This window comes from Blastomyces gilchristii (genome assembly GCF_000003855.2).
Source record: "Blastomyces gilchristii SLH14081 genomic scaffold supercont1.2, whole genome shotgun sequence".
Taxonomy (NCBI): domain Eukaryota; kingdom Fungi; phylum Ascomycota; class Eurotiomycetes; order Onygenales; family Ajellomycetaceae; genus Blastomyces; species Blastomyces gilchristii.
In genome coordinates, this window is record NW_003101681.1 from 871,098 (window position 1) to 891,324 (window position 20,227).

General features: G+C 37.3%; 1 protein-coding gene across 1 annotated transcript; it reads right to left on the bottom strand.

Moving 5' to 3' along the window:
- Positions 1-16,749: 16,749 nt before the first annotated feature.
- Positions 16,750-19,047, bottom strand: BDBG_00952 (MFS multidrug transporter; the record flags this gene model as incomplete). The annotated part of the gene is made up of 6 exons (XM_031720127.1): positions 16,750-17,157; positions 17,237-17,518; positions 17,592-17,886; positions 17,946-18,340; positions 18,399-18,427; positions 18,747-19,047. The coding sequence occupies 6 exons, from the start codon at positions 19,045-19,047 to the stop codon at positions 16,750-16,752; spliced, it is 1,710 nt and encodes a 569-aa protein (XP_031576152.1).
- Positions 19,048-20,227: the final 1,180 nt, after the last annotated feature.

A 20,227-nucleotide genomic window follows, 5' to 3' on the forward strand; every position in this document is an offset into this window, starting at 1 on the left:
TCTTCTCATTAATCATCTTTAAGCTCTTTCTACAGCTTGATCTTCTGTTCAGTGAGACATGTGTCTCAGAATGCAATATTTACTAATAACTTCTCATTTATAAGATTACTGAAACACATCTCACTGAGTGACTTAAAGAAATAATTATTAGTCACAGTATTCTCTACAGCTGAAATTATATTGATAAACTCAGCTATCTTATTCAGTTTCTTTCATATGACCTGAATAATGTTCAGATTATACTTGTTAAGATTAGGCAGCTGCTTCAGCATCTTTAAATCTTGAGCTTTACAATTAATTATATAGTCTTCAGAAGACAGAATTAATAATCATTATACACTACTTATCTTAATCTTATTAACTGTCTTAGTAGAGGTTGAATAACTTATCTTCATCTCATCATCTTTCTTCACAGATGTTAAGATAATACTCTGCTCACTGATTCAAATGCATTTCACAGATTTTAACACAATTGAACTCAATATCTTGTACTTGAAAGATATAGATATTCTCTTTATTACAACTATAGTTAAATCATTCTTCTCTCTCATATCACTGATCTTAATAATGTCATCAATATTCATCTTCTCAGCTACAGTCTTTTCAAATTCAGATATACTTTCTTTAAATAGTAAGTTATCTGTGTTTTATCTGAGTTCATATCAGCTACAGCAATTTAAAGACCAGCAGAATCTCTTATTTTCTCACTAATAGTTAATACAAGTGTTATACTCTTACTACATCTGTTTGTCATCTGCAGAGATAATTATATATTTCTTAAATCATCTCTGACTCTTCATGCAAGACTAATACAATATAAAAGTCATTTTCTCACAGATCTGCAGAATAATAATATCTCAATTAATGAAATTCTTAGAATCAACAGTCTGTGAAGTGATTAGCTCATTATTATTTATTCATCAGTATAACTTTTACTTAATAGATAATTATCTCAAATCTTTAATTAATTACTGACTGAGTAAAACAAAAAATTCATAATTGATAAATAATATCTTCTTACTATATTCTGTAAGTCTTTCAATGATTGAGACAGCATCTGCAAGTCTCTTCACAGTCAGATTCTGCATGATTAACATACTCAGACAAGCAAGCTTGTCATTCTTACAGAAGTGCAAGTCAGTCTTATTATTATAATACAGATGTCTCATATATACTGTGTCATACAGTTAAGACATCTAATCACTCTTAATATTCTTCTTTCACTCTGACTTTCTTAAAACATTGTCACTCAGAGTCTTATACTACTTTCAACTAGTTCTTTAGCACTTCTTATTCTCTTCTGTTAGTAACAGTTCTTCAGCATCTGTATCTGTCTATTCAGCTCTTATTTTCAGTTCTACTTACAGCTTTTCATTATCTGTCACTTCTGCAGCAGTCTTCTGACTCTCTTTCTTCTTATTCATCTTAGCATCTTCTTCTGAAAATCAGCATGTGAACAGTCACAACTTTTTTAAATGAATAAACAGTATTATAAGCTTTTACATCACAGTCTTAAACTCTTTCTAGCTCTTCAAGCTTCTATTATATAATTCATCTATTAACTCTTCTGCAGCAGCATTATACAGTCTAATTAAGTGATAATAAGATATCACTGTCTTTTTCTTATCTTAGCTTTTAATCACTTTGTATATGAAAAGATAAGATAATAGTGTTGAAAGCTTATCTCTGAAGTTATCAGAATTAAAGATTTCTAATTCACTCTCTATTCAGAATTCTAACTCTTCACTCTTATTATTTTCTTTTATCTTATTCTCATCTATCTTCTCTTTATCAGTCTTCTTATCTGTTTTCTTATCTATTATCTCATCTGTCTTCTCTTCTCTATCACTTATATAAAGAAGAGCATCACACTTCTTCTGACTTAATAACTGAAATAATTTCTCTAAGATTAAGATCTTTTTCACTATACTCACTGCGTCTATCTTCACAGCTGTTAACTTCTTCTTGAGACTTATTATTTTTATAGTCTAATCTTCTATATATTGCAATTTTCACTAATTCTGCTATATTCTTACTGAAATTTTAGCAAAATAATGTGAGAAATAAGAAAAGAGTAAGAAGAAAGTGATTATAATATATATATTAATGCAATTATTTATCTATATAATCTCAGTCTTTCAATCTCTATCACTTACAGAATCTTTCTCTTATTATAATAAAACTTTCACTCTTATCTATCTCATTAAAGAATTCTTTCTCATTCAAGCTTCTTATAATTTCTTTACTATCTCTTTCTTTTCTTACAGCTGTTTTTAGATTAAAGAACTTTTATCTCTTTCTTATCATTTCTTTTCAAGTCATTCTTACATCTTTCATTCTTTGTATAAATAAGTAATGGCCCGGTGGCGTAGTGGTTAACTACGCTATCATAAAGCCTCAATTGACGGCCTTCCCCCCGGGGAATGAATGTCAAGAGAGAGCAGGTTCAAACTCTGCAAGAGTCATCTTAATCACAGCTTTCACTGTTAAGTTATAAAACAGTACTGAGAACTCCCAGGTGCACTATAGCAAATCATTATCAAGTTTAAAATGTTCATTCTGAGAGTTTCTGAGTGCTAATTCTCACTGATCTTAGAATTAACAGTCTCTCAGATACTTCAAGTTAGATCAGTACTAGAGTGATTGAAATCTAGAATACTTACAGAATAGTGAATTATTGTTAAGCTTAACTGATCAGATCTCATCTCTTTCACTCTAGACACTCACTTCTAAGAAATGAGATTTAAAAACTATTCAATTAGAACACTCTGAGTCTAGCAAGAATTTAGATAAGATAAGGTCTAGACACTCTTAATAGATGATTAGTATAAGCAAGGCTGTGACAGTCAATTGATAGACTGAAATACTGAGATTGATAGTTGAAAGATTAGAGACTTAACTTGTAAGAATAAGTGCTCGCAGGCGATTATTCAGGTGTTTGCAGCTTGATGTGATATGTACTGTTAACTACTAGAAGTGTTCACAGTAGGAAGATAAATATAGAGGTTAAATGTATCATAGCATTCAAGCTGAGTTGTGAATAGTATTCACGAATTCCAGTCTATATAGTTGTGTGTAGCCAAGGGCCGCTAGCCCTATTGATTACATGAGAGATAGGAATAGAGGTAAAGAATTCATGAAAAGTGAGATTTCTTACATATCTCTCTCTCTCTAAGGCTTTGTCTGTGAAGCCTTTCACTGAGTGACTTCATAGTCAGCTCAGCACTGCAGTGATACTCACTAAAAACTCTTCATATCTATAAAAAATCTCAGTGAGAAAAAATTCCTTGTTATCATAAAGAGAAAAGAGTCTGTCACTCAGTTTCTTATTCTGTGAGATTCTTTGTAATCTACAGATTCTTCTCTGACTATCACACAGATTCATCTTGCATCTTTCATACAGAAGGGTTTCAGTTGACTCTTAATTATTTTCATGAGATTCTTGTGTGATCATTACACAGATTCATCTCACAGATGAATTACTCTCTGTAAGATTACTCTCATCAAAGAGAAATATTTACAAGTTGATCTTTCATTCATTCTCATAAATCATTGCTCTTTGACACTGTAGAATTGTGAGAAATTTTTCATTCTTTCATTAACTCTGTAGAATTGTAGAATCAAGATATTTACAGTCTATAATTACTCTTTGTAATTACATAGAAAGATTCAGATCTGCAATTCACAATTACTCTTGTTTACTAGAGTGATCTGACTGTTTCATAGAATCACTCACAGTGTAAGCAAACCTCTCTAGAGTAGTATAAATATTCCAGATCTGTCTGTGAAATCTCATCTTCTTTTTCCTTTTTCTGTAACAGCTCTCATTCTTATAAACTGTGAGTATTCTCATTCATCTGTGAAGTGTTTTCATTCAGATAATAGAGAGAGAGTGTTTCTAATAATATTTACATGTTAATTCAAGAACTTCTCAAGAATAAAAATTTTTTCAATTTCAATATCTTTGTAAACAATGTCTGACTGCTGCTGAGCTTCTTGTGAGCATCTCTATAACTTCTCTGATCACTTTTTACTGGCTGATGAAGCAGAGATACTGCTGTTCACAACTGTGTCTTCATTCTTCTCAGTCTCATCACCGCACCTGATCTTCAGGCCAGCAGCTCATCTCATCCCTCTCTCAGATCAGTCTCTGGCTTCAAGCAGTGCAGTCTCTTTCTTTACTGTAAGTCTTCTTATAAGTAATTTCTTACAGATTCTAGCTAACAGTTCTTGCAAAGCTTCTGATGTTGTCAGTGTCTTCTGCAGCTCTGCAGGCCTACAATCACCTCTCTTCTGCCTGCACAATCTCTGATCAGGCATATGTGAATATGTCTAGGTTCTCTATCAATGATTCTTGCATCACAGTGCATTTCTGCAATCTCATTATCAATGAGAGATGAGTTCTCAGATACCTGTAAAATCTGAGTAATCAAGGCAATGCAAATACTATGAATTCATGACAGAAGTTGACCTGAATAGATGAGCTCTCTCTTCACATTCTCATTGTTTCTGAGCTGAATACTTCAGCATAACTAGAAGAGTGAACACAGCTTCATAAGAGATATCTGATCACATATGCAGATGATCAGTCTTCAAGACTCTGCTGTAACTGTATATACTCTGATGTTCAGCTTCTCTGAAGTCTGTGCATTTCTGACAGTCTTCACATCAAATGTAACAATTGTCTGTATCACAGATATAATACTCTCTGTTTCTTTGAAGAGAAAAATTGATAGTTGTAAGAGAATTAAGTGTCATGAGTATTAATAATATGAGTGTGAGTTTTCTTTATTTTTTCTTTATTAATCTCTAAATTGTATTCACAGTTCTGTTTATTTTCTTGTTTTTTAGCTTTAATAAGAACATGTTTTCTTCTTCTCTTATGTACACTGCAGACTGTTCATCTCAGTAGAAACTCATTATCTTATAGACTAGAATTCACAAATGACAGTGTTAATATCTTTGTTATAATCAGATTCTTAGTGAAGACTGTGTCATTCTGACTTATCAGAATTCACAGTATGAAAGTCATGTCTCAGCTTCTGCAGATATCTTATCTGTCTGAATGATTCTTAAGTGAACTCATTCATCTTATCAGAATACTCTTATCACTGAATCTTGAATCAGAGCTTGTGATCTCACTTCTCTGAGTTAACAATCTCTTTGACCTGATATTCTCTTTCACTCTCTAGTGCTTCATGAACAGAGTGATGAGTCACAGAGTTCTCTTCTAAGAATTCCTTATATTTGTGAAGTAAAGAGACATGAAAAACATTGTATATCTGTAACTCAGATAACAGTTTCAATCTATAGAACTGTAAACTAACTTTCTTCACAATCTTGCAAGACTCTGTTTATAAGAGATTCAGCTTCTTACTAGATCTCTGTATGATGATATTTTCTAGACTCAGTCAGACTCTATTATCTTTCTTGAAACTCTTTGCAATATGCTTGAAGTCATAGTATCTCTTCTGATACTCTTAGATCTTTCTCAAGAATTCATGAGCTTTCTCCCAGATCTTCTGAATTCTCTCAGTCTGTTCACAGATATCATCACACTCTATAGTGTACTCTTACAGATTCATCAAGATCATTTACAGATGAGTCTCAGTAAGTATCTTAAAGAGGGTTTTATCTGTGCTAGCATGTTTTGAGTTGTTGTATATAAACTCTGTGAGTGATAATCAATATACTCAGTCATTCTGATTGTAATTGACAAAGCACTGCAGATACTGTTTCAATATACTCATCAGATATTCTATCTGATCATCTGTCTATTGATGAAAAGTCATACTTAGATCTCATGAGATCTTCAGTATAGTTATCAGATCAGATCAGAACTCTTCTATAAAGATTGATTCTCTGTCTGAGACAATGTTTATAGATAATTCATGCAATCAGATCACATTGCAGACAAAGATATGAGTTAAATTCTTTGACTTCAAGTCCTTGCAGATGAGTATAAAGTATGCTATCTTGATAAAGCAATTCACTATCATCAGTACACTGTCAAAGCAGGTATTATATATGTTCTTACTTTCAGAGAGACTCACAAGAGCATTCATTTCTAGCTGTTCTCAAGATTTCTGCAGAATGAGTAAAGAAGTGAGTTCTTTATATAATCTGAACTGCACTATCTGTGAATTCTGATAAATAGTACAAGAATTCACTATCTTCTTCATAAGTTCTTATATCTTCAGTCAGAAGTATTTTCTTATGAGTAACTCATGAGTTCTAGTGTCTGTAAAATAATCTGCTAGAGAAGAGTCATGATATTTTTTAATAAGTTCTATATATAGAAACTCATTTACAGGCATATAAATCTGACTCTCTTTTTATAAGAGATTATTTAAGTCTCTTCAATTCTTTGTTTCTGCAGAGTTAATCTCTGCTATAAGTAGTTTCTGAATATACTAAGCATATTCATTCTTCAGTTACAGTTCAGACAATCTGAATAGAAGATCTTATAAAGACTTATACTCTGTTTTCTCTTACATCAGATCTTCTATGATACTTCTCAAAGCTCATAAATTCTTCAGATTATAGATACTCTCTTCAAGAATTCTCACAGAGATTCTCAGAGTGTTGACTCTCAGTGTTATAGAGAGTAGTTATGCAGACTTCTTCTCTTTCTCTTCTCTCTTCTCTTACAGAGAATTGAGAGACTCTTTAATCAATCTCTTCACAACACTCAGTCTGAGTATTCTGTGAAGCTTTTCTATCTTCTCTAGTCTCTCTGTATCTGTCACCCTGGCCTTCTTAACATAGTCTGGCCTGTAAGAGAGTTCATTCACTGAGTTCTTAGTTCTCTTGATATATTCTATCTTGAATCAGAACTCACTCAGTCTCTGAGCTCAGTGAACCTGCTGCTGTGAGAGTTTCTTAATTGAAGTAAACTATTACAAGCTGTCATGATCAGTTCTAACAGTAATCACTGTTATGAGAGTCTTAAAGTAGTAATATCAGTGATAAAAGAATTTCACTATTATGAGAAGCTTCTGATCATAAATGCTATAGTTAATCTCTGTGAGTTGCATCTTCCATGAGAAAAAGGCCACTGAAACCCAGTTCTTATTTGACTGTAGTTGTGAGACTATTTCTGAAATTATAAAGAAGGAGACATCTGTCTTCAATCTGATTAAGAGCAAGAGATTAAAGTGAAACAGTATCACTGTATCTGTAAATATCTGTTTCAATCTTGCAAAGACTCTGCAAGCTTCTGAGATAAGAAAGTTCTCACAGTTCTCTCTTCTTAATAATCTTTTTATTCTCTGTTTATGAGATAACTTCTTCTTATTTTCACTCTTCAGTATGTCTGTAAGGGTCAAGAAGATTCTTGTAAATGCAAAGATAAACTATCTATAGAAATTCACAAAGCTCAGAAAGATCTGAATCTCATGAATACTAGTTAGCTTCAGTTATAATAGAATAGTCTCAACTCATGAAGATTTCATCTGAATATTATCTGTAGTGATTACATATTCTAGAAAATTAATTCAATGAGCACTGAAGTTGCACTTTACAAGCTTAATATACAGTTCTGTCTCATCTAAGATCTTCAACATGCTTCACACATGCTCAGTGTGTTCTTTCTTCTTCATGAAGTACATCATCACATTATTCAGATATATTATCATGAAGATATTCAGATATACATGAAGTGTTTTATTGATGAAAGACTGAAATGCTGCAGAGACATTAGTCAGATCAAAAGACATCACTAGATATTTAAATAATCTTAGTGCAGTTCTAAAGACAGTCTTTCATTCATTCTTAGACTGTATTTACAGTCATATATATACATTGATTACATTCAGTTATGTGAATATGACAGCTTCTGTGAGATGATTAATCACATTCTTAATCAGAGACAGAGAGTAGTAGCTCTTTGTTATCTTGAAGTTCAGATCATGATAGTCTATACATAATCTGAGATCTTTATTCTTCTTCTTCATGAACATCACAGAGGCTTCTGTGAAGATCTGTGAAGATTGAATAAAGTCATTCTTCAGATTCTTCTTCACATAGATTCACAAGACCTCTGTCTCATAATGAGAGAGCTTATAGATTGATTCTCAGAAGGATTTCTGTTCTTCTATTAAATCTATTATCAGATTCTTCTTATGATGAGAAGAAAGCTTAGCTGTCTTAGCTGAGCTGAATATCTCTGTAAGATCTTGATATTTCTCTGATATCTGAAGCTCAGTTTTTATAACTGTGAGATTCTCAGACACTTGTAAAGTCATTATATAAATGAGCTTGTCTTCTCTAATCAACTCTACAGTATCAACTGCTTCTATTTTCATAAGTAAGTCTGTCAACACTGATCAGAAGTATAAACCTGACTTATAAACAGCTATGTGTGAATTGTGTCTTTGAAGTCATGCAAGTCTTAAATACATATTATCTATAATGTCTGTGATAATCACAGTTTCTGCAAATCTTCTCCAGATTTCAGAGAGATCTTGCAATTCAAAGATGACTCTTATAAGTCTCTTAACTCTCAGATCTGAGTTCTCACACTCTGCTTATTATAAGAGCAGGTTTTCAGTCTTCATCTTTCAGCTCATTCACTCTGTAAGCTTTAGAAACATCACAGTGATCTGAGATCCTGAGTTTATCAATGCTTTTCATGCTTGTAGAACAGCAGTACTGCAGCACAGTCTCTTTCTATGAGTAAGTATTTTCATTAAGAAAGCAACAGATTCAGATATCAGCTTCAAGACTCTTAAGAAGGCTGTTGCTGACTCTGTCTGTGACTTCTCAAATTCTCATTTTGATTTATTCAGACAGTTTATATAGAGATGTTCTAATTTAGAACAGATGAAGCAGAGTCTCTTTTTCTTGATCTTTCTATTATACACTCTGTTTACAGAAGCTTATGAAGCTCTCTCTCTCTGCTCAGCAGTCAGATATGAATCTCTCTGTGTCTTATCATCTTTTTCTGATAAATCTATTCTCTGTTATTCTGACTCTTGCAGGGCTAATTAATGATTCACTCTTCATAAGTCTGTGACTCTCACAGTGATTCATAAGTAATGAATGAGAGTCATCAGTTTCTTCAGAGTCAAGAACTTAGAGTCTTACTCAATGAGCTTGTTCTGCATATCTTTATTCAGTCTTTTCATGAATATCATTATTCAGGTCTTATTTCAGAACCCTGTTTTCACAGATCTCAATTTATATTATAATTTTATGAAGTGCTGTAAGTAGTCTTCATCAGATTTCTTATCTCTTTTTCTAATATTAATGATTACAGTTCAGATGTTCTCTGTTCAGCTTGCAGAGTTTCTTAACTTATTCTTTAAATAGATCTTGAGAATAGATTATCAGAATCTCTTATAATCATTCTCTAGATAATTCAGCCAGTTCTTGACTTCAGTGTAATAGAGGTCTGTCATTATATAGATGACAGCTTCTTCATCTTTCATATCACACAGTCAGGCTTGTGAGTCAATTTCAAATATAAACTTACAAAAGCTTTTATAGATTGTGATTTGATAGATGGTCTTAAGTAGTCATAGCTTGAGAAAGTTTCTTTTCAGTTTATAGATGTCTCTGAAGATCATGTCTAGAGACTCAGTTCAAGAGTGTTTACAGATAGTAAGTATTTCTTATAGAAAAATAGCTTAATTTCACAGAAGATGCTCAAGAATGTTCTTTACTAAGATTAGTTTATTTATGAGTTCAGAGAGTTTCTCTGTCACAGATGTAGAGAATAATGTTCTGTAAGTAATTGATAAGTTCTCTGAGACTTCTTTTACAGAGATTATTCATGATTCAGGTGACTACTTCTGAGTGTCTGTAGTAGAGTTCACAGGGATTGAAGCATGTGAGTTTCTAGTTCTTTCAGTCATAACAGGCAGTTGCTGACTGACTGAGCTTGAAATGTAAGAATAAGTGCTCACAGGTGATTATTCAGGTGTTTACAGCTTGATGTGATATATACTGTTAACTACTAGAAGTGTTCACAGTAGAAAGATAAATGTAGAGATTAAATATATCATAGCATTCAAGCTGAGTTGTAAATAGTATTCATGAATTCCAGTCTATATAGTTGTGTGTAGCCAAGGGCCGCTAGCCCTATTGATTACATGAGAGATAGGAATAGAGGTAAAGGATTCGCGAGGAGCGGGATTTCTTACATAACTAGAATTAAGTAGCTCTGATATTATTCTTAGTGAGAATCTCACTTATGAGTAAGCTAGTTACAGAAGCTAGCTGAGTGATAACTCTTTAAAGAGAATGATAATCTCTGAAGCAGGTCTGAGAGAACAGAGACAGTAGTCAGTTATATAGAATGTTAAAATATGTATATAGCTTAAGATGTAAACTGCAGAGATCTTGTTCTATAGCTCTCTTTACTTTATCTTTTTCTTTATCTTTTTCTTTTAATTTCTTTCTATTTATCTATTTAATATGTCTATCTTTGAGACTGTGTTCTTTTTCTCTTTTTCTTTGTCATGATATTGTCAAATGATTTCAAAGTATTAAAAGATGTTAAAACACTGTAATTTATAAACAGTTTTTGTATTCTGAGCTGGAATTTTCTGATTTTATATATCTGAAATTGATGAATGTATAATAGTTAACTTTACAGATATAGGAAAAACTCTGAGAACTAAAAGTTCTCAGATAGATATTATAGTCTCTGACTGCATACATCTATAATTGAAGAATAATAATAATAATAATAATAATAATATAAATAAGTAATTCTATCACTCAGTCTTCTCTTTCTATAATATTTACAGTGTATAATTTCTTTTCAAGCTGTTCTTACATCTTTTATTCTTTATATAAATAAACACTTCTTACATCTGATCACTCTTTGTATGAATAAGTAATTCTATTACTCAGTCTTCTCTTTCTATAATATTTATAGTATATATAAATGAACTAATACTTCTGAATAATATCTGTCTCTTTGAGTCTAGTATCTGTGATATCTGTTACTTTCTTTCAACATTATTTTTTCTTCTTTATAAATATATTCTTTCAGATAGAGAAACTGTGATATGCTTTCACTCTCTATTTAAGTTAATTCTCTATTCAACTCTAGCTTTTACTTTATCTCTTACTATTTTCTGAAGCTTTCAATTCTATCTTCTCTTTCTGCTCTTTTCTTCATATGTAATTACTTCTTCTATAAGAGCTTTTACTTCTTCTCTACAGAGTCTTTATTCTTCTCTTCATATGTAATTACTTCTTCTATAAGAGCTTTTACTTCTTCTCTACAGAGTCTCTGTTCTTTTCTTCATAGATAATCACTTCTTCTACAAGAGTTAATCTCTATAAAATAATCACAGTATATATAAGAGTGTACACTTATCTCTCATCTTTTAGAGAATCAGATGAGTTTTTACTCTTATATCTGACTCTATGTAGCAGTGTATGCTATTTTTATACTTTTATTAATCAGTTTAAGTAATAGTGTTTTATATTTTTATATTATATAAAAAATAGTAACTACAGTTAAATTAATTATAAATATATATTAAAAATAAAATATATAAAAATTTTATATTAATATTATATAAATTTAAATTTAATTCTTTTTAAAATAAAATAAATAATAAAATTTTATTAAAAAATTATTTTTATTATATATTTAATTTAATAGTATTTAATAAAAAAAATATTAAAGAATTGAAAATTGATTATAAAAATTATATATATTTTTAAAAAAAGTCAGAATTAAAATTGAAAAATAATTATATTTACAATAAATAAAAATAAGTCAAGATAATGAGAAAATTGATAATAAGAATACATAGAGTATAAAATTTGAAGCAATTATAGAATTTTGTATGAGAAATTATTGATCAATTGAGACATGTGACTGCAGTAGCTGAAGCCACTATCAACAGCTTCAAACATATTATTGATCAAGATGGAACAATTCATGAGTAAACATTCAAATCTATTATTTGCTGATCTTGATACTAGGACTTCTGATATGATATGCAACCTTTTGCCCTTCTCATTGACGCAGTTTCACATGAACGGCCACACGCTGTCTGTTCCCCGCGACTCTTGGTTGCGTCGATCTGGCAATTGAGACCTTGAAGACATCAAGGTCCAAATGGCTGCTACCAATGTTAAACAGTCCTTCACTGATCCGTGGAGGACGTCACCGCACAAAACCCCTGCGCGTTCAGGAGAAGTGACCAATGGTCGCATCGCTCACACATTAACCGCCTGTACGCGGTGCAGACAGGTATAACCAGCCTCCTCTATCCCTGTGCCTGGGGCTGCTGATGTTGTACAGTACATACGATATCCATACCCTCCTTCCCGTTCCACCGCCTTTGAATATGATATTGTGAACTTTTCATCCATCACTTACATTTGCTTCCACTCACGTATGATAATGCAGAGAAAATCGAGATGCGACCCAGGGATACCCAGATGCGAGCCCTGCCAACGATCCAATACGAAATGCGTATACTATGACCCAGCAAGAAATCGAAATATATCAAGGACGTATATATTGCAGTTGCGCGAAAGGATAAAGATTCTTAGCCAGGAATTGGCTCAGGTCGAGAGCGAAATCAGCCATTGTCCTGATGCCGAACTCATGGTTCGCGGGGCAGGTCTCATAAGGTTCAAAGAAACAGATGAGCCCAGGTTCCTAGGACCGTCAAGTGGCATCACGATTACTCGTCTTGTGATGGAAATGGCAAAGCAGAATACAGATTCGAAGAGCATTAAAGAAGTCGTGAATGAGGCCACTGCGCAGGAAATCAAATATGCTTTTACCCAGGAGAGTCAAAAACCAACCTCGAAAATATATCCAATGATAAGTTCTGTTGCGGAGCCTAATCTCCCACCACGGGAGTTGACCTACCGACTCGTGGATATATTCATGGTCAAAGGTAAAGCCCATGTCTCGCCAACGCCGTTTATTCTTCAAGTCTCTGTCTATTGACTGACATTTTCTACCAGCGCAATACATGCTTCCCACCTTGCATGAACCTTCATTCCGCCGGGAAATAGATGCTGTTTTGGACGGATCTCAAGACCCTTGCCATAATTTCCAATCCCGACTTGTCATTGCGATCAGCATGCAGAAGCTCAGCCCACAGTATGCGGGATTGGCAGACAGCTACTATCTGGCTGCACTTCCCTTTTTGGATCCTTCAATAAAACGGATGGACATATCCACTCTACAGTGTTTAGCACTCATCGCGCAGTATTCATTATTAACGCCAACAAGGACTGCCGCATATTGGGTAGTGGGGGTTGCTGTTAAAATTTGCCAAGATCTAGGTTTAACGGATGAGGAGACCATAACGAAGTCATCGTCAGGCCCGCTAGATTGTCTCGAACTAGATATGCGAAGGCGCCTATTCTGGATTATAACATCAATGGAATATGGTTTGTCTCATAGCCTTGGTCGTCCGAGTGCTTTCGCCATAACCCACGATCATATAAATGTTGAATTCTTTTCTATGGTTGATGATCGTTTTATTACAAGCGGCGGCATCCTGCCCGGCAGCCAACCAATTATGAAGAAGTGTATTGCAATTCATTTCTTTAAAATGAGACTCCTCCAGGCCGAAATCCGACGAACGTTATACCTTAAAAAGCGAGATAGACCCCACGATGACAATGATCCGTGGTTTACTAATATGTTAGCTAAACTTGATCGCTGGGTTGCGTCCTGCCCGAAAAATGATGAGGGTAGCGGGCTTAGCGAGTTATGGTAAGTGGGAAGGTTTTTCTTATTTTATTTTATTTTACTTTCTACAGGATCATTTTTAAAACTTAGCACTGATTCGCATCAAGGTTCCAAGGAAGGCGGAATACGATGATCGTATTCATGTTTCGGCCATCTCCACAGGTCCCGGAACCTTCCCTTGAGGCTGCGACGAGGTGTTACAATGCATCTGTCTTTAACATAAAAATGCATAAAACTCAAGTCGACACGAATTCTGTGGACCTGACTTGGATTTTCACCCAGTCTGTATTCATGGCATTGAATACTGTTCTTTGGTCACTTTCATATCCTGCAATTCGACAGGAACATCCCATCGACGAGGTTAAAGGCCATATTGCTATTGCCTTAGACGTACTTATAGTGAGTGCGGAGCGATGGCCAGGGGTAGAATCTGCCCTCCAACTTTATAGAAGCCTTATTGCAGGCTGCCTCAGAGCTTATGGGACCGATGAATCTTTCGTGGTACAGTCTCCGTCCAACCGTTCCTCTCCTTCCTCGTCACATGAAGTCACGACCCCTCCATCCGTGTCCACTCCCCGTAGCGATGCTACGATTTCCGTCGCCTCATCTTGTCATACGACTATCGATGAGCGTGTGACGCCGGGCCCATCTCCATCACTCTCTCAAGCAATCCCCAACGTCGTTAATCGTCCACAGCCATATCCAGTTTGTGTCAGTCGGAACACATCCCCTAAGTCACCAACAGCCACTCCTTCACCAGCTCCCTTTGTACCACAGTCCAAGTACCAGGAGTCAACCCAGCTCAGGCAAGCAGTGGCGACGACATCATATGCACCTCCAGTTGCCAATCATAGCGACGTTCCGTTTGATCCAAATTCCCTATATAACCATTTTCCTTCCGTGCTTCCAGGCTTACAGCACTGGGATCCGAATTATACTACGGCATCCACGACAGCAGGCCATCTTACCTATTCCAATGCCAACGTTGACCCAATGTTCTGGCTAGGATCGATTGGGGACCAATACTCTCAATTCTTTAACCAGCCATACCCCATAGATGTCCGGGGACGAAGCTTAACTCAAGAGGAACATATGGAGCTAATGGCAAATTTGGTTCAAAACCCTCCGGAAGTTTCGTACCACATTAGTGAACCAATGGCGTACTACAACTGCGAAATGCCATAAAATTGCGGCTGCTGCCCACGATTGACTAATGATTCTGGAAATACAATAAACTCCCTTACACGCCTGCCACCTACCAGCCGGTGGCATAATAATGAAGATCGGCCTCATCGAATATTGTGTATTCATGTTGCCGCCTAATTCCCTTTTTTCTCCCTAGGCGGCAGACGCGCCGCATGGAATTCTCACTATATTATTAGAGGAACTGACATAATCCTGTCGCCTGTGTATATTTGTGCGCGCTTCAACGTCGTGTCATGGCGAACTGCGAAAATGGAGTATACGTCCATAGATATTCATGATCATTTCTTTGGCATATTTCTCTTTCATTTTGTTCTGCAAAGTGTTTGATTTTTATGGATCTCCTTTATTAATGCTTTTGCCATGGGATTTATGCCCATTTGGGGAGGACCCGGTGGATATTTTTACCTCCCAATCTAGCACCACATATTTACTTAGGTAATAGCTAAGTAGTTCCAGGGGTACTCAACGCATATCCCCATCAGCGCTCAAGTTGAATTCCTATTGAATGAAAATGTCAACGCGTTTGTTTGATTGTTAGGTAGGCTGGTCTTAACATTGGACGAAATAATTCAGGGAGCAATACCTTTCAAAGATGGAATATTTGCGCCGCTTTTAACTTAACTCTCTCGTCGATCCCTGGTTAACGATGATGTCTTTCACAAAGTTTGTGAAATGATACCAGTGGGGTTGGAGACCTTCCGGGAGTATGAAGGGATGCGTGGTGAGGGCCAAAGGTTCTCTATCTACACATGGGGGTAGCATTCCATTCCATCAAGATTCAAATCGCTGGTGTAAGCACTTTGGGAAAAGAAGTCGATGGTGAGGTGTTGAATATTCCAGTTGAAATATTTCCAAGTGTGGATACTATAAGTCCCCTGCGTTACTCTCGCTGATGCTGGTAAGACAAGCTCCTCCTTGCCCTATTATCATCGTATGCACCACGAGTAGGATTGGAATCCTACTCTGTCACATTTCTGTTCATGATGGCGTCCCAGTGGTTGAAAACTGTTTCTCATCGCCCCTTTCTCGTTTGAACCCTTCCTCTCCACCATTGCTGTTCCAGGAAGGAATTTCTATCCGCGCCGGCGGGTTTCTTTCAGCTCGCTTCGAGAAATTTAAGGTGGAGGCAGGATTTAAATTGGCGCGAATGACAGGCTCCATGTTTTTATACATGTGTAGAATCCGAGCAAGATTTGGTGTTTACGCCTAAATAAGCTGGTTAGGAAGAGTATTCGATGCCATAACAATCATTATTTTACCAGCAAGGTTGGGTTTAGCTACGTTTGAGATAAAAAGCTGCTTCCGCAAAAGTAGCCAATTAACGTCCATTCTAGCCAAAATTGGACTTCCCACTTCTTCAGTCTATGTGGGGATGCGAGAAGAAAGTTTTCGCGCTCGCATGTTGGTAATATGGTTATATGGAGTACTAATTTCATGCGCACGTAGAAAGGTCGCTAGCGTATGGCGATGTTTTCACTTCAAAGGAGCTTCTCTCCTGCGATGGCAGGGCTGGAAGGCAAATCAAGTAGAAGATCCAAAATGAGTTCAGGCGCGAGCAGCCGTTGGAAAGAATTCAAGAAAGGGGATGAACCGAAGACGAGAAAAGAATTGACGCAGAAGAAGATATGTAAGTTACATGTAGAAGTAAAATGGCATTGTTACTATGAAAGAGACTGGAACGCAGAATACAAAATACAGATGTAAATGCCAAAAGAACCTGCCCACCAATAGATCATGATGCTTCAGAAGATAGGACTCATCAGAGGTTAAAGAAATAAACTTTATCCTTCGCAAGAGAATGGAAATTGACTATCATTCATGTCAAACTCGCGTGTCTATTTTGGAGGTAAAAATGGTACCTATCCATGATAGATACATGTAATTTGTGCTGATTTATAGCCCTCAAACTCAAAAACACCCGGATAGCTGTCGCTTGATCTAGCCGTGTGTGTTGCTTCTGGATGTGCCAGTTTCTCCAACATGGGTTCCTCCATCATTGATCGATTTTGATAAGGTCCCTCATATTCAATCGAATCATCTTCAGCCACAAAATATTTGTCCGTAGAGTGCCTTGCTATCAGGAAGCTGAGGAACATAGCAAGGCCACTGAACCCTGTGATTACAGCAAAGACACCTTGGATGCCTTTCACATAGCATTCGATAACGCTGAATTTGAACGGTGAAAATAAGGGTAGATTGTGAAGGGTTTCGATATACGCCTCTGCGTTCTTTGAAATTTCGGTTGGAAGCCCGGCGTCGCTTAGGCTCTGGGAAATAACGTTCTAGAAGACTGTGCCCCCCATTCCTACCCCCAGGGCAGCACCAACGGCCCGGAGGAATGAATACATCATAACTGCGTGGGCGACGTTGTTGACAGTTGAGATGGCCTGAACCCCGAGGTTGAGTGCACTGAGAATCAAGCCATGCCCAAACCCAAGAAATACTAGGATAGTAGCCCAAACAGGTGTTTTGGTATTGGCGTCCAACAGTAGTAGGAGGCCAGTTGAAAGTGTTGTGAGAACCCATCCTGCCCCTATTGCCCAGTAGGGCACTGATTCTAGTACGAACAGGACTTAGCCCTTGAACAGCCTGTAAATAGAGCGGGATATAGTAAAGCGCAATGTACAGCTGTAATCTATTATTAGCCAACCATACAAGAGGAGGGGTGAATAGCATTCGCGTTGTCGTGCTGCCAACGTACCTCTAGTCCTTGAATCAATGAGCAGATATATGCGGCTATCGCAGACCGGCAATAGAACATGTTCTTTCGCAAAAAGGGAATATTCGCTATGCGGAACTCGTACCAAATTGTACACAGGAGTCCAAATATACCGATTAACATGGGAGCGAAAGTTGCCATGTGGTCCCATGCAAATTGAGTGCCACCCCAGGAGATCGCTATCAGGGGGAGGGTAGTACTTGTAATGAATAGAGTGCCTCCGATCCAGTCAACTTGTTTGATCTTATCCATAAATGAGGACTCCTGCCGTTGAAGCCTGAGCGCAATTGGAACCATTACGAAACCAATCGCGCAGAAGGGAAATTAATATAGAACGTCCATCGCCATGTTGAGTGTTCAGCAAATAAGCCGCCAAAAAGTGGCCCAAGGATGGTCCCAACTGCCCATGCCATTTGAATAATTGCTGTGAACTTCGGACGCTGCCTGAGAGGGACAATGTCGGTAAGAATGACATAGCCAAGGACAAAGACACCGCCGGCCCCCACTCCTTGGATAGAACGCCCGGCTAAAAGCGTGGAGAAATTCTGGGCTAAACATGCGATTAATGTACCGGTAGTAAAAAGGCTGACGCTGGCTAGCATCACTTCCCGGCGTCCGAATATATCAGACAAAACGGCGATGAAGGGTTGAAAAACGGCGTAGGTCAAGAGAAATGAGGTTCCCGCCCAAAAAGCGTGAACAGCAGTGCCATTTAGCTCGCTTGCTATCGTCTATCAGTCAGGAGTAAGAATACTGTCACGATCGTCAAAGGATATGATAGACACATACCGGAAGAACGGGGACAATGATGGTTGAATCTAAGGCAATCATTAGATAGAGCAAGAAGATCGAGGAAACTATCAGCCACTCTCTTCTTTGCGGCTTCCATTCCGGGGACCGTGGAGGAGAATCTTTGAATCCAACGTCTGATTCAGAAACTAGATAGCTTCCTAGACCAGTAGATGTTGACGTCTGCCCTCGTATAATTCAGACATGGCTGTGTATGAGAGTCTCCCATTTGACGATGAAAATGAAAATTCGTCTATCTTGCGTGAGAAGCAAACAGGAATGGAGTACTATTTTGAATAAAATTTTGCCGGACTACCGGCAGTCTTAAAGTACAAAATGGAGCTATACAGCCCTCCACATTTTCGGAATGGAGATAGATTGGGGTAGTTGACCCCTGGTTTCTGCTAGGATCTGTACGGGATTGCGGCTGCGGCGCGTTGTGATAGAGGGAGCGAGTATCTATGCTGGACAAGCATTTCATCCTAGATCCGTATATGCTGTGGGCCCAAGTATTCGGTTCAAAATCGCCAAAAGAGTGTAACCGCTCTGTGCTCGCTTCGGGCGCTAGAGACTTGCCAAGACGGAGCAGTTCGTTGTGATCCATGAAGCCCGAGCTCGTATATTCGAGGCGGAGGATAAACGCTCGCATTTTTGACCTTCTGCTTGTGCATGATCAGCATTTGGCGGCTTGGAGGTACTTCTACCCTATCCGAATAGGTTCGCGAGCCACTGGCCGGCGTAACGGGCGCACAGTAAAAATTATTCAACAACATTGATATGAGTCAAGGTTGCCAACAGCGCCCGCGATTTGGAATTTCCACAGCAGAAACGTAAATAAATGGAGAAAAGAAACGTCATATTCAGTTTCTTAATGTGCCAGGTGCAATCCGTAAACAAGAATTCTCTGGTTCAAAGCGAGAGACGCAAAATCCCACATCTCAAGCATGGTCAGTGTCCTAAGGACATAGAGTCCAAAAATTGCCACAACATGCTAGGTCCGGCTCACGGGACGGATGGAACGGTGATACACGAACATACCGTCTAGGAGCACCAGACCGTGACTCCGTTGGCATTATCCATGAAGTAGTATCATGTTGAACTTCCGCACCCCTCAGTAGAACCCAAGATCAAGAACCGGGTTTAAAAAAATTCTGGCCACATATTGTGGAGTTGGTTGGCACGGAGCCGAAACGTCAACAAGGGCAGTTCATCACCAAACCTTTGCCGACTTCCCAGGGGACCCGCTGTTAAATATAGCATACTCTTGGCGCCACTAGGGCCAGAAACTCTCGCTATGATGACGAGCATCTACAGAGTACTCCGTAGAGATTAAGCATAGCGGCCAAAGATTTCTGCAGGGAGTGAGTGCCCAAGCCTGCCAACCTTATGCGAAACATTTATGCAAACCCTGTAGATTCAACCAATGCCGTTACCAAGTGGTCGATTCCGTTCAGATTCACCTGCTTCCCAACTAGACGGTTTTTCTAATGATGTTTTTGCTCAAACCTTCCAAGGTTGCGCATTTTCCCTCCAGCAGATGATGATCTGATATCCCAGCAAATCACTGAAAACCATGTTTTACCCCGCGATGGATTTCGCCATGCTCTTCTTCCTGGAAAGATTAGCTGATTGCTTGGCATGAGAGTCCCTCCTTTCTCTTCAGTTTCTCTACCTCTCTCTCTCTCCCATCTTGGGCATTTCTATCTTTGATTCTAACACATGAGGAAGTCACAGTAGCTGTTTTCTAACCATGATATTCCTCTGTGTGTGGACCTATCCGACTTGATATCGTTGCGGAAGCTAGTAGCAAGGGCTGCCACGAGGACTCG